We start from the raw sequence: 13,513 nt of genomic DNA on the forward strand, positions 1-13,513 counted from the left end.
CCACGTTAAGCAATATAGCCCGACTTTTTATAATGTAAAAAAAAATCTCCCGAATGAGATCAATATTATGTTATTGAAGGGTAAATATTATAGCAACCAATATATTGCACTTTTCCAGGTTAAACGTGTTCCCCCAATTAGTGAAAATCTCTCACGTGGTGTGTGAATTAGGTTGGCGTTGGGTCATAGATTAATTGTTTCTCTATTTGTTGTGCAGTGGGTCGTATAAACCCCACTTGATGCATACACGTCAGTCCATGCAAAGTCTGTGGCTGTTATGCAGAATTGATCTCATTGATCGTCTGACTGGTGTTAAAGTAAGTTCAACCTTCATACTAAGCAGACACAAGAGTGATTAATTCGTGCCCTGCTCTGCCCTAGTAACAAATCTGTGTAAAAACAGCAATTATCAGTTCCATCATACCGGCACAAAATTGAAAAAATAGGCAGATTATATCATGTCATTTCGGGGGAAGTTGACTTTCGTGTACTTTATGTTGCTGTTGCTGCTACTAATCGGACTTACAATAACGGAAACAGAAGCATCGCCGTTAAAACTGCGAAGACAAAAGCTGGTAACTATAGCACAACGTTAGCATCCACGATGCATTTAAACAAAACGTTTATTCTCTACTAACACAGAAGTTTGGACGCATGATCACACGAACGATCAACAATGCGATGTACGGATTTTTTGACGTTTTTGCCGGTTAACCCAACAACCACTATCCCCAACACACACCACAACCACACGGCAGTGTGAAGCGTGACTCTTAGTGATGTACGAAATGTGTAACAAAAATGGTTTAGAAAATTAACATTAGAAGCTTTCTCACATTCTCATTCCTTTGGTTATCTACAACAATAAATTAGATACGATAGGTGTAATGTTACATACTGCTTTTGGTTTAAATATGAAAATATCGTTTTTATTATCATATTACGCACACTTACATTTACCATTGAATGCTATGCTACGTGTGTTTGTTCCGGTAGAGTACTTAACAGTCAAATAAAAATGGAAAAAAATAACCTAACACAGATCCTGGCCATCGGCAGTGAATGCAAGACAGCCAAATATAATGACTTTAAGTTGAAGAGAGGGAGGAAAGATTAGAGATGGTTGATGATAATGATGATGATGATGGAGGAGAACGAACGAGTGAAGAAGGCTATTGCGAAACAGACAATACAAATGTTATATGATGTACGGTCATATTGCGAATAAGAAGAAGAAGAATAAGAAGAAGAAGGCGTAGAAGACGAAGACGATGACATCCTGGTTGTGGGTACATTTTGGTGACACCTTCCTTCCGGGGGATTGCACTTACTGGTATGTCCGTTTATTTGGAACGCGTACATAATGTTCCAATATACGAAGAAACTGTTGCAAGGAGAGAATATGTGTAGTAAGTATATTAGTTTTAATACGCAATAAAACGCATAATATGAGAAATTATCAATAGCACACAAGTGTTTTAATTTGATACAGATTTATCGTACTGAATATTAAATAAACAAACAATAAAAATAACTTTTGACGGGGTGTTTCCGGAGTACATATAATTTTGGGACTGTTTTTTACTCTTTCTTATGAAAAATCAACTTTACGCGATGGATAATTTGACTCTACGGCATCCTTTTTGGACAGTCATGTTGGAATTCCACATAAACATGCCCAAAAAAAGATCTTTAAAGTCCACTTCCCGACACTCAAAGTCGTAAGAACTCGTAAGAAAGAGTCAAGGAAGTGTTCCAACATTATGAGAACCCCTGAAAACTTCTGTAAATTAAAATATCTGCGCAGAATGTTCATGCGTTCGTTTTTGAGGTTTGGATCATAATTTGGTAAATTTGAATACTCAACTAAATGTTTGATCGGATTCATGGAGGAAATCAATACGTTTTTTATTTTGAATAATAATAATAATAATTTATAATTCGAAGGAGTTGCACAACAAAAGATATCGCTCCTCAATCCTTACTGGTTCAGTAACAAATCTTTCTGAACCTGTTCAGAATTTGATCCTGAACCCATCCTGGTACTGAAATCAACCCGCATCTGAAATACCGACCTTGCAAATAGTTCTCAGTCGATATCGGCATACATCTAGGAACTGATGACGATCCCAAATCTGTCTTGAAATTGAACCTGAATACGTATAAGTCTCATACCGCACTGGTCCTGTAACTGATCCTGAGCTGATAATGGACCCCTTTCCCTTTTAAGATCTTACTTACTTACTTATCCGGCACTACAACCGCTTTGCGGTCTTGGCCTGCCTCAGGAGTGTCCGAAACCGCTCACGGTCTCGCGCCTTCGTCTGCCAGTCCGTTATCCCGGCCTTAATGGCGGACGCCTCCACGCCATCTTGCCACCTCAATTTGGGCCTACCACGCCTCCTCTGTCCTTGTGGACGGCCTAAAAAGACTTTACGGGCTGGGTCGTCCGTTTCCATGCGTATAACATGGCCAGCCCACCGGAGCCTGGCGAGCTTTATACGCTGTACGACAGTGAGGTCGCCGTACATCTCGTATAGCTCGTCATTATAGCGGCTCCTCCATTGTCCTTCCACACATACGGGGCCAAGTATCCTTCTGAGCATCTTCCTCTCGAAAGCGGCTAAGAGGGTTTCGTCAGATTTGGACAGTGTCCATGTCTCAGAGGCGTATGTGAGTACTGGTACTATATAGGTACTATATAGTCCCAGCTTCGTCCGTCGCGACAGGTTCTTTGAGGTGAACTGATTTTTCAGGCTGTAGAATGACCGGTTGGCAGCCAGCATCCTTGCGCGCAACTCAGCTTCCATGCTGTTGTCGTTGCTGACCTTTGACCCAAGATAGGTGAATTGTGGGACGACTTCAAAAGTGCGTTCACCTATCTGCACGTCACGCCTACGTAGATTCTGATTATTTATTGGTAGGCCCGCTGATGTTGCCACCATCAGTTTGGTCTTTGCCTCGTTTATCTGCAATCCGAGGCTCTCTGCCGCCTGCTCGATCCCTTGGTAGGCTTCTGCTACATAGGAGAGCCGCAGACCAATGATGTCTATATCATCAGCGTATGCCAGGATCTGGGTTGACTTATAGAAGATGGTTCCCGTAGTCTCCACCCTCGAGTCACGGATGGCTCTCGCTAGCGCCAGGTTGAATAAGAGACAAGCAAGCCCGTCCCCCTGGCGCAGACCCTTGGTGGTAGCAAAAGGTCCTGAGAGTTTTCCATCCATCCCTTTTAAGATCATAGGGTGAAATTTCAATCAGCTGTTTGCATTGAATAGCAATTTTCGAGCAGCTATCAAAGTGAGTGAGGGTGGCATATCCCTAGGTGTATGTTAGAAGGTTGATTTTTATCGCTTCTGCTTCTGTATGAATATTTTAAGAGTGTTTTGTGTATTCGTCAAGTTACCACAATGCCTGTTTGAGCAAAAGTTTTCACACGTCCTTTCAAAAAGTGACGTTCAAATTTGGTTATAAAAACAGGCTGTGCGACCATCTGGTCTACATACACTTTGATTCTAGATTCCACCACCTAATCTCACCTGATCCAAGCAGTACCGTTCCCAGAGCTGAATCTGAATCTACACCGGTTCTGGAACAGAGTACAATTTAATTTCGATATGGAGCTGTTTCAGTAATGTAACAGATTTCATAGCGATCAACAAACCAATTCCGGCAGCAGCAAGCTGCAAAATTCAGCGTACTGTGAAATTGGTGTAGAATGTAGAAATTTTGTTTAATTTGTATAGTCATGTCATATTGACTGTGCGTTATATCAGTACAGTTCAATTGCTTCATGCAAAGTGACCTGCATAAGATGGTTTTCTATCGCATAAAATTTTACCAAAATAATTAAGTTAATATAGTGAACAACTAACACCAACATATCGTCTGACTTGATCCTTCTAAAAACATTCTTTTTTCTTCTGTTAACTCCATTAGTTTACGAATATTGGTTGGTTGCCACCACAAAACAAGTAAATGATAAATAAACAAGTAAATGATCTCACTGCAAAGCACGTGACTTACCGTTTTCCTAATCCTGTAGCACCACTGCATCGCTCAATCCGACCATCGGCAGCCGCAGCTTAATCACTCTCTATGCCGCACTCGGCCGCTTTCGATACGCTGCTGTGCCCGTTCGCCGTTGAATCGCACGAGCTCAGCACGTGCGTCGGTGTGTCGTTGAGTACCGCACCGGACGACAGCAGTTGCCGGGTGCTGGAGCTGGACGAGTAGCTGTCGCTCGAGCTGCGCGTCGACGTTTGCGAATTGCCACTTATCGGGCTGTCCGGCAGTGATCCCTGCGAGAACTCTTCCTTCAGTACGGAGAGTGCCGCTGGCGGCGCTGAGCCATGGTTAGCTCCGGGGGCGGTGGTAGCAGCAGCTACAAGCATTTTCCGGCCTGTATCTATCTCGGCCAGCTTGGGCAGCTCGTCGTCGTCATCGTCGATCGATTTCAGTGGGCTGGTTGCCGGTGGATCTTCGGGCGTGTAGAAGTCCTCCGAATCGTCGGTCACGATCGATATAATTGCACCACCGGCGCCCCTGTTCCCTCCGACCAGTCCCATCTCAACGCCTCCGCCCTCCACGCCGATATCATCGCTCCCGATGATGGCACCCTTCAGCAGCTCCGTTATCACAGCGGAGGGCGATGTTTTCTCATTCACCGGCTCACCAATGGTTCCCGAGCCACCGATCAGCAGCTTCTTCATCGCCATGTCTCCGAGCTTGCTGCCCGCATCGTAGCTGTCCGATTTGCGCAGCAGTGGGGAAAGCTTTTCCGCCTCACTGTCGTCGTCGTTTTCCGTCAGATCGGTGAGCTTCGAGTCGGGCATTTTGCCCACCAGCGCTGCCCCGGGCGCTGCCGGTTTCTCGTGCACCAGATGGAACCCGATCGTGCGGTCGGAGGGTGATTTCGATTTGGATGAAACCAAAACGCCACCGTTCGACCCGTTCGTGCCGCTGTTTCCGATTCGGTGCAGACTGCCCTTTTCGCGCGGGTTCTTGTCCTTGCTGATCGGTGCTCGCTGCATCAAGGGCGAGTGTTTCGAGAGCAGCTCCTTTTTCGTGCAGACGGTGGTGGGGTTCGCTATGCCGCCGACTGTCGCTCCGCCGGAACCGGCCTCGGCGATGGCGTTCGTTTCATCGGAAGCTAGTAAATGCATCCGGATGTCGGAGGACGACTTTTCCGAAACGATGCTTCCGTTGGCGAGCTCACCGTTGCTGCTATGATCGGTGGATGACTTGGTCATTTTGTTGCGGAATCCGAAACCATTCTCGGTGCTCTGGGAACACAAATAAAACAGAACAGATCGGTTAATACGCCGTCTCGCTTCATTCGCGTGTCATTTACCACGACTTACCCGATTATTCTCGCTACCATTTTCGGTGCCAGCGGTTGAGTCGGTGCTGCCGTTGATCGCTTTCATTGCAACTGTCGGGCCGTTCAGTGCTTCGATCAGTGATATGGTCTTGTAACCGGCCGGAATGTTATCAGCGCTCTGTTGGGAAAAAACAAAGAAGGGAAAGCAAAATTAATACAACTTATCATCCACCTCACCATCCAACTACTCACGTCGGCCGAATTCTGTGCCGCCGGTGTACTGCCACCACACGGTAAGCCGCCCCCGCCACCGGCACCCTCCTTCTGCACGGCCCGGATCTGCAGCAGCGCACGGAACGGTGCCCGGCAGATCGGACAGTTGTTCGCCTGATAGCGCAGCGAGTCCGCGCACGAGTTGCACAGGCACAGATGCCGGCAGGGCAGTATCAGTGTGTCGCGCGTGTCGCACATGCAGATGACGCACTCGCTCCCGTTGTCCTCCGTCTCCTCGTCCGTGACCGTTTTGTTCGCCAGCTTGTTCTCGATGCCGTAGATCTCCTGCAGCAGATAGTACAGCCCGTCGACGAAGATCTTCTGCTTCAGCGCACGCAGCGCGTACGTCCCGTCGGAATGGTGATCGATTACGCAGATCGTGGCATGCGACTGACGGCTGCCCGGGCCGGCCCCACCACTATCGCCGCCACCGTCGCTCGCTACGCCGGCAGTGAGCGCACTGTTGTTGTTGGTAATGGTGGTAACGGTGGTGGTGTTGCTGTTAGCCACCGCACTGTTGCCACCACCGGTTGTCGCCTCACCGACGACACAGTGGATGACGACGGGGAACGTATCCTTGTCCGGGCTGTAGGACAGGTTTTCCTCCGCGTACAGTGCCGGGTAGATGATGTGGTGCGGGGCCGAGAACAGCTGATTGACGCCCCGCTGGAAGTGGAACGTTTCCGACGTCATGGAGGAATCGCGCGAAATGTAATTCGATCCGCCTGGCCCGATGTCCTCGATGCAGAAGTAGTAGATAGTGATGTGGCAGGGCGAATCGGCGTCGAAGATGAACTCGATGTTGTAGCCATTGCTAATGGTACCGTTGGTTGTCGTCGTCGTCGTCGTCGCGGGGTTGGGCTTTGCAACTTGATCGCCCCCAGCCGGCTTGACGACACCGTTGCCACCCGCGTCCAGCACCTTCACAAAGCGCACCGACTCTTTGCGAATGTTGACAAGACTTTTCAGCGTTTTCGTCGGTTCTGTCGCTTGTGGCGGTGGGTAAGGGAACTGAAATTAAGCAGAAAATCATAAATGTTGAATCGATGCGGAATATTGCTCGAAGCTCGCCGCACTTACGGGGGTTGGCTTGGAACCTAAAAAGTTCAAATCAGCATTCTCGCCAAATAAGTACGCTTCCGGCTGGGGAGTATCGAACCTTTCACCACCCATGATGAAATGCGTTCCGAAGTAGTTGCCTGCGGCAGCGGAGGAGTGAAGGAATGGCAGCAAAAGCGAAAACACAAAAATAGGTTAACCACTGCCATAATCTGGTTGCAGTCTGCAAAACTGGAACACACTGCTCCCGTCAGGTGCTTCCGTCATCGACGAACAAAGGTTCATCGCCACCACACGGGCCAGGGGCAGCAGGCAGTTTCGTACTTACCCGACCGGGGTGGATACTTGTACAGATGGTTCAGGCTCACGTCCGTTTCCTCGACGGTGGCATTCTGTCTGCTTGCAAACAGACCCATTTTGCGTGGCCGATGGTACTCTGCACAGTAGTCACTTTACCACGTCCGAACTTGCCTCCGAGCCTTCGAGCAAAACCCCCCCTCCAGCAAAGCAGGTTTGGTCTGTGTTGTTGTTGTTTAGAAGGTATTCATGCTTGCGATTTTAATACGCTTCCCGCGATGGTAGAAGAAACACGTGCACTGGCAAGCAATTCGCAGCTAAACGCACGCAGGCTAGTTGGTGTACGTTGGCTAGTGGGTTATTGTTTGTTACGGCAAATCCGAGCAGAAAACAAGGAACAGTTTGTGAATTTTCTTTCTCCTGGCTGATCCAATAAATATCAACTAGAGAGGGGTTGGTGTTGCTGTCCAGTTTGACAGAAGTGCGCAGCATACGAAAAAGCCTTTAATGACAGACTTCGAACAGGCCGTTGGCTGTGCGATAAGCACAGTGAGGATGGAATGGACAAAAACAATAAACGGTGCTAGATATAAAATTGTGATTGCAAATTAAAATACATTTTCTTTTTTTATACATACTAGACTCTATATTTCCAATGTCAATCGTGTATTGTGAAAAAAAATTATGTGATTACAGTCTGATGTGTAGAATTAAATTAAATTCGATAATTTCTAAATGGAATTCCAGCTTTGCTACACAGGCAGACTAATCGATCTGAATTGTTTATTTATCTGATTCTATGGATCCGAGAGAATAAAAGTTGGTACATCCCAAGTACTACAAATCCACTGAACGACCACTAAACGGATTCTAAACGGGTCAAGCTCTCAACCTAAAAGGAATCTAAAAAGACTTCGTTTAGCAGATGGTAAACGACTGATGCATTCTAAAAATAGCAAAAAATGCTGATGGGGCCATCTGTTGGTGGGATAGCCACACAGTGGAGCTTTCCTCACGTTAGGAGCTTTCTCCTTCCCTATGTACTGTTGTATGGTTTCGCATCGAAGAGCTATCAGAACTGAAGCAAGTGAGATTTGAGTAATGTTCAATGGTGTTGATACCTACGTATCTTGACCATACGATCATTACTATAGATTTTTGCTCGGAAAGTTAGAAGCATATACCCCCATCAAGCCGGTCTCGTGGTACAGTCGTCAACTCGTACGTCTTAACGACATGTCCGTCATGGGTTCAAGCCCGGAATGGACCGTGCCACCATACGTAGGACTGACTGAGTTGGGCGTACGGCTCACACACCTTCGCTGTTGTCCTGCCGATGATGTCGGTGTCATCCGCGAAGTCAAGCCATTGAAGAAACTGGTAGAGAGTCGTGCCATGGATGTCGTTGTCTAGTCCTGTGCTTCGAATGACACCTTCCAGGGCGATTTTGAAGAGCAGATAGGAGAGTCCTTCACCTTGCCTCAGACCCCTGTTAAATTTGAACGATTCCGACGTCATGTTCGACATTCTCACCTTTCATTGCACCCCGTTCATGGTGACCTCTAACAGCTAGATCAACTTCCCAGGGAAGTGGTACCGCTGCATAATGTTCCATAGCTCATTCCGGTATATGGTGTCGTAGGCCAGTCGATGGACATATAGTGCGTAGGGATCTGGCGCTCCCAGACCTTCTGGAGGATCTACCGTAGAGTGAAAATTTGGTCGGTGGTGGATTTGCCTTCAACAAACCAACCCTCACTTAAGCTACGCATCGCTAGAACTAGATCTGAGAAAGGAGATAGTTCAAAACTTCAAATAATAATAAGTCGAATTTCTTTCCTACTTATAGTTTTTGCATTGTTACCAACAACGTTGTGTATTTGTAAATTGAATAGCATTCAAAATTTTCAAGTAGAAATCCTCGTTCCTATAGCAGTTAACTAAGCCTCAATTGAAATCACATTGCAATTCTGTAGTGCTAGCGATGTAAAGTTTAAATTAGAAACCCCAGGCCAGCTTCACAAATTCCATGGCATAATCAAAAACAAAAAACGGGCGTGTAGTAATCTTTTTTTTATAACGTACTCTTTTCATCATTGCTCTACGACGACGATTTACATTTCACTCAGACCTTTCGCCCTTTAGACCGCGGTTAGGAGTCATTTGAGATATTTTTGGCGCATTATTATCTACAACTTCCATCCCATATTCAGGAATGTGGTGTAATACTAATTTTCAACGGAACTGAAGGAAAATTAGCTCAGCTCAGGAAAATTAGCGGAGCTGATTTTCAGCTTCAATGACCCCGCCAGTCGAATTTTAAGTTCGTTCCATTAACATTCCCTTTAATCTTATTGTCTACACGTTTCAATATTCTAATCGGTTGATTTTTTTTTTCTTTTTAATTGAGCAATGTATTATTTCTCATTTGTAGCACACGTGTAAATCTAAAAATTCAAACTGCAATAAAAAATGTGACGAGGCTCTCCAAAAAGCGTCGAATGCTTTTTCCGACCGTTCAAACACTTTCCTCCAATGCAACACACTAACGCTCCGACCTGTATGTGTGTATGTGTGTTACTCTCCTGTTGCACCACAGGATACACAAAGACAAAAAATGGGGCTGTTGCTTTCGAGGACCGATGAAACCTTTGCATCTCCTGTTGCGCGTGGAAATGGCAAACGAGCTTTCACAACTCGTCACAGGATACAGCTCTAATCTCCCAAGCGCTCCCGGTGAGCCCAATATTGCTGTGCGTCTTTAAGTGTGTGTTTGTGTGTGTCGTCCCGAACATTGAACGAATGGGAGGCCTCACCGACAAAAAAAGGATACTGCGTCGAGTACACTCTTCCCCGAGAGGAGCTCGCAGAGAGGGTGCTGATTCATCCCCATACACACAAACACACACACACGCAAAGCTCGTTCGCTCGCCTACTACTCTCTTGCTCCGGGGCTGGCAGATTGAGGCAGAGCAGAATGAAATATTCAACTGGTCGCTCCCGGGTCGGACGCGGCTCGGACGCGGTCTGGTATAGTGTACTGAGGTCGTGCTGGTAGTAGTGGTGTTGGTACAGTTGTATCCTCTCGCGGGCGCAGGATACACGGGGCCACCACCACCACACACAGTCCCGTTCGGCTGTGGCATTTTGCAAAGTTCAGAAGCATCACTTTTTTGTTGGTCGGTCGGTCGGTCGGTCGGTCCGTCCCGTTGGCTGGTTGGGTTGATTTATGCCGAGCGCACACCAGCGGCTGAAGTGTGATTTATGCAAGCGTTTGCCGAGGACACTCGGTCGGTCGGTCGGTCGGGCTTTTGTGTTTTCCGTTCGGTGTGTGTCTGTTTGCTCGGTGTAAGGCCTCTGGAAGGCGTGTAGTGTGCCGAGCAGTAGTGGCCATGTGAAACCTGCTAGTGATTGTGTATGATTGTGTATATTAGCCCGCTGTCTCGATCGTTGTCGCCATCGTTGTGTCGCACCCTTCACCCTGCGCGTTAATTGTCTCCTCGCGGCATCCTGCTCCATTACCTCGACCCGGGGTGGTGTGCTGGATTTTAATTGTAGCATCCCGCAACACTGCCCGCCTTAGCCTACTACTACACACTCTTTCCCGTCTCCCTGGCTTGCACTTTACCCCTGTTGTATGGCTGCAGGGGGCTGCTACTGCTGCTGTACTACCATCACCACCAACCATCAATCGTGATTGTGAGAGCGTGTGCAAGTGTGTGAGTGTATGTGCCGCCGTGTACTAGCCAAAGGCCAAATTTAGCCTTTGATCGCGGCGTTATCGCGTGCGAATCCTTTTCGTCTTCTTCTTCATCTTCTTCGTCGGTTGCTCAATTTACCACAGCCAAAACAAGCCCCGGCCAGCTAACAAGCGGGGGCTCAGCAGAAATAATCAATCATACCAACAGCACCGAATGTGTGTGCGTGTGGGTGTGTGTGTCGGTTCGGTACTACACCAACCCAGGCCCGACAATAACGGGGCCAGGAGAGGCAGCAGCGCGAAATAGTACCCGAGTAGCCCCTGTCATACACTAAAAAAAGCGAAATCATCTCTCCCGGAGGTTTTTCGATTGTGCCGTGTGCTCAACAGTGTGTGGTACAAGAAGTACCAAAGAAAAAGAAGAAGATAGTAACACTCCACCCTGCAGTTTTTGGTGCCACCAGGTGTGTTTGTGTGTGTTTGTGTGCGACTGTGAATCGGTGGTTACGTGCGTGAAAAATCCGTTCATTCCCATTGCTTTTGTGTGTCCCTCAGTCCGAGCAGTGTGGCCAGTGAGCCCCGAATGGCTTAACGGTGTGACCCGGGGGTGGCGTGTGTGTGTGTGTGTGTGTGTGTGTGTGTGTGTGTGTGTGTGTGTGTGTGAAAAGCCGCGGACGGTGTTTCGTTTGCGGGAAGGAGGAGGATCGCACGTTCAGACAGCTCTAATTAGCACCTTCGGCGACATTCCCAGCATTCCCAGTGCAGGGGGAACCCGCAGAGGAGCGCTAGAGCAGCGTGCGGATAGAAGGTATTAAGTGCTTAAAATTCCATAAATTCATCCCCCACATCCAGCACGTTCCTGTGCCAGCGCATGGGGCACTCTCCAGTTGAGGCGATACTACTCTGCATACACATTGGAGCAAACGCTTGTCACGTGTTGCCAGAGAGCGTGGGGCTGTAATTACCTACGGAACACGCTTTAAAATATGGACGAAGTTGCAGCTTGGTAGGCCTGTGAAGGAAAGGGGATGGGATGAAAAACCCACTTTCATCTAATCCGCACAACCCAACAGATCTACCCAACTCCCAGGCATGGCGCAAGGTGTGCAATCAGCAGCGGGCAAGCAACAAGTTAAAGCTTTTCTTCCTCCCCGTAGCTGATGTATGAAATAGGCCAGCCGGGTCAGCCAAGGATACCGCGATGCCGTGGGCCCACAACACACATACCAACACAAAAGCCTCTGGTTATCTAAACTCTCCCCGAAAAAACCTTGAACTCGGTGTGGTTTGAGTCTGGCTTTGGGTACAGCCGTTGCCGTAAAAAATTGCCACCAAGGCAACAATGTTTGACAGTTTGTGCAAATTTTTGCCTTCAAGGCACTAATGTTTGAATGTAAATTTAATTGCTATTTTTAGAATGTTTTACTTAACTAATGAAACTTTTTGTCACTCAATGAACAGTCAATCATTCGAATATTACTATGTTATATGCTATTGCTGGAAGGAGTCAATGGAGTCCTCTATGCATTGTAATGCTACAAAACAGTAGAATAAAAACACAGGGGTTTCCAAGCCTGATTTGATTGTGTATATCATTATTCACCACATCTGAGAAGGTTTTCAACAGTCAACAGTTCATCTGTCAAATGGTGTATTTGCTTCATAATGAAATTTTAGTTTTTACACATGATTTTCAACGCTCCGCAAAGAACTACCAGACTGAATCCTGCTTGAGACGTGTTGAAAATCATCTGAAAGAACTGAATTATTATTGTAATGCAAATACAACATTTGACAGTTGTTGAAAAACATATTGTACTACCACACTGTACAGGGTCAGTTGTTTCAATTGAAAATGTTGTTATTCACCGCGTTCAAGATATCAATCCACATCAATTTAATATTTCATTTCCATCATGATTTTTTTTAAATTTCTTTGGCATGATTTTCAACACATCTCAAGCTGGATTGAATTTGACATTTCTTTGCACTGTGTTGAAAACCATGTGTAAAAACTAAAATTTCATTATGAAGCAAATTCACCGTTTGATAGCTGTTGAAAAACATCTTGGATGCGGTGAATAACTATGTACACATTGGGAAGTGTCTTGGAAAACCCTATAAATTTAAGAAATAATTTTTGAATTTGGACTTGAACATGCGGGGAAACATACCTTCCGTTTTCAAGCCGTCAGAATTATTTTCTAAAAATAAATTGCAAACATTTCATCAGTTTTTCTATTACAGGGTTTGCCACGATTTATTGGTCAGTTCCCATGATTTTGTTGGTGCGTTCCCACGATTTTTTGGTCGTATGCCATAGATTTTTGGTTCGTTCCCATAATTTATTGGTATTTTCCGATTGGATATCAATACAATTGGGCTAAAAAAATCTGGGAAGCGACCAAAAATTCGTGGGAACGCACCAAAAAAATATGAGAACCCACCAAAAATTGATGGGAACCGACCAATAAATCGTAGGAAACCCTGTAAGAGTGCTACAAAGCACACAGCAAGTAAACGAGAATAATTATTTTTTTAAATAATCATGCATTGCATGATACATACAAGGATGTAATAAATCAGCTAAAATATTTTGTTGAATTCGTAATGTTAATAATAGAGGCATACAGAGTTTTTCAGGGGCGTTGATAAATATGGGACACTTCCAGAGTCAAGGTCTTCGGGAAGTTAACTTTATATGACTAGAAGTGTACGCTACGGCAACCTTTTTGAGCCGTTTCAGCTATAATCTTAAAGCAATTTCCCATGTGCCTGTCCAATAAAGGGTGCCTTAGGGTTCAATTCCCATCGCATAAAGTTCACTTCCCGAAAGAAGGATTCAAGAAATTGTTGCAAAG

The 13,513-nt window shown here is 46.2% G+C and overlaps 2 protein-coding genes across 4 annotated transcripts in view; one reads left to right on the forward strand and one right to left on the reverse strand.

The window, feature by feature from the left end:
- Positions 1–901: 901 nt before the first annotated feature.
- LOC121593329 (E3 ubiquitin ligase RNF157) lies at positions 902–7,412 on the reverse strand. Its single transcript, XM_041915586.1, has 6 exons — positions 6,984–7,412; positions 6,677–6,795; positions 5,576–6,607; positions 5,364–5,501; positions 4,027–5,285; positions 902–1,384 (listed from the first exon to the last, which is right to left on the reverse strand). The coding sequence occupies exons 1-5, from the start codon at positions 7,069–7,071 to the stop codon at positions 4,086–4,088; spliced, it is 2,577 nt and encodes an 858-aa protein (XP_041771520.1). The 5' UTR covers positions 7,072–7,412; the 3' UTR covers positions 902–1,384; positions 4,027–4,085.
- Positions 7,413–10,004: 2,592 nt separating this feature from the next.
- The window catches only part of LOC121593926, a 45,308-nt gene continuing 41,799 nt past the window's right edge, over positions 10,005–13,513 (forward strand). For all 3 annotated transcript variants that reach the window (XM_041916723.1, XM_041916725.1, XM_041916724.1), the window contains exon 1: positions 10,005–11,460. The gene's annotated coding sequence lies outside the window, so the exon portion shown is untranslated. The remainder of the gene's footprint in view (positions 11,461–13,513) is intronic.

The sequence above is a fragment of the Anopheles merus genome, chromosome 2L (assembly GCF_017562075.2).
Source record: "Anopheles merus strain MAF chromosome 2L, AmerM5.1, whole genome shotgun sequence".
NCBI classification, from domain to species: domain Eukaryota; kingdom Metazoa; phylum Arthropoda; class Insecta; order Diptera; family Culicidae; genus Anopheles; species Anopheles merus.

What these genes read in the sequence shown, in the direction of transcription:
- LOC121593329 (XM_041915586.1), bottom strand. Translation starts at nt 7,071, where the DNA reads ATGGGTCTGTTTGCAAGCAGACAGAATGCCACCGTCGAGGAAACGGAC. An exon ending in TAGGTTCCAAGCCAACCCCC is followed by an intron (nt 6,608 to 6,676) that starts GTAAGTGCGGCG and finishes GCTTAATTTCAG; the next exon opens with TTCCCTTACCCACCGCCACA. An exon ending in CGGCACAGAATTCGGCCGAC is followed by an intron (nt 5,502 to 5,575) that starts GTGAGTAGTTGG and finishes TTTTCCCAACAG; the next exon opens with AGCGCTGATAACATTCCGGC.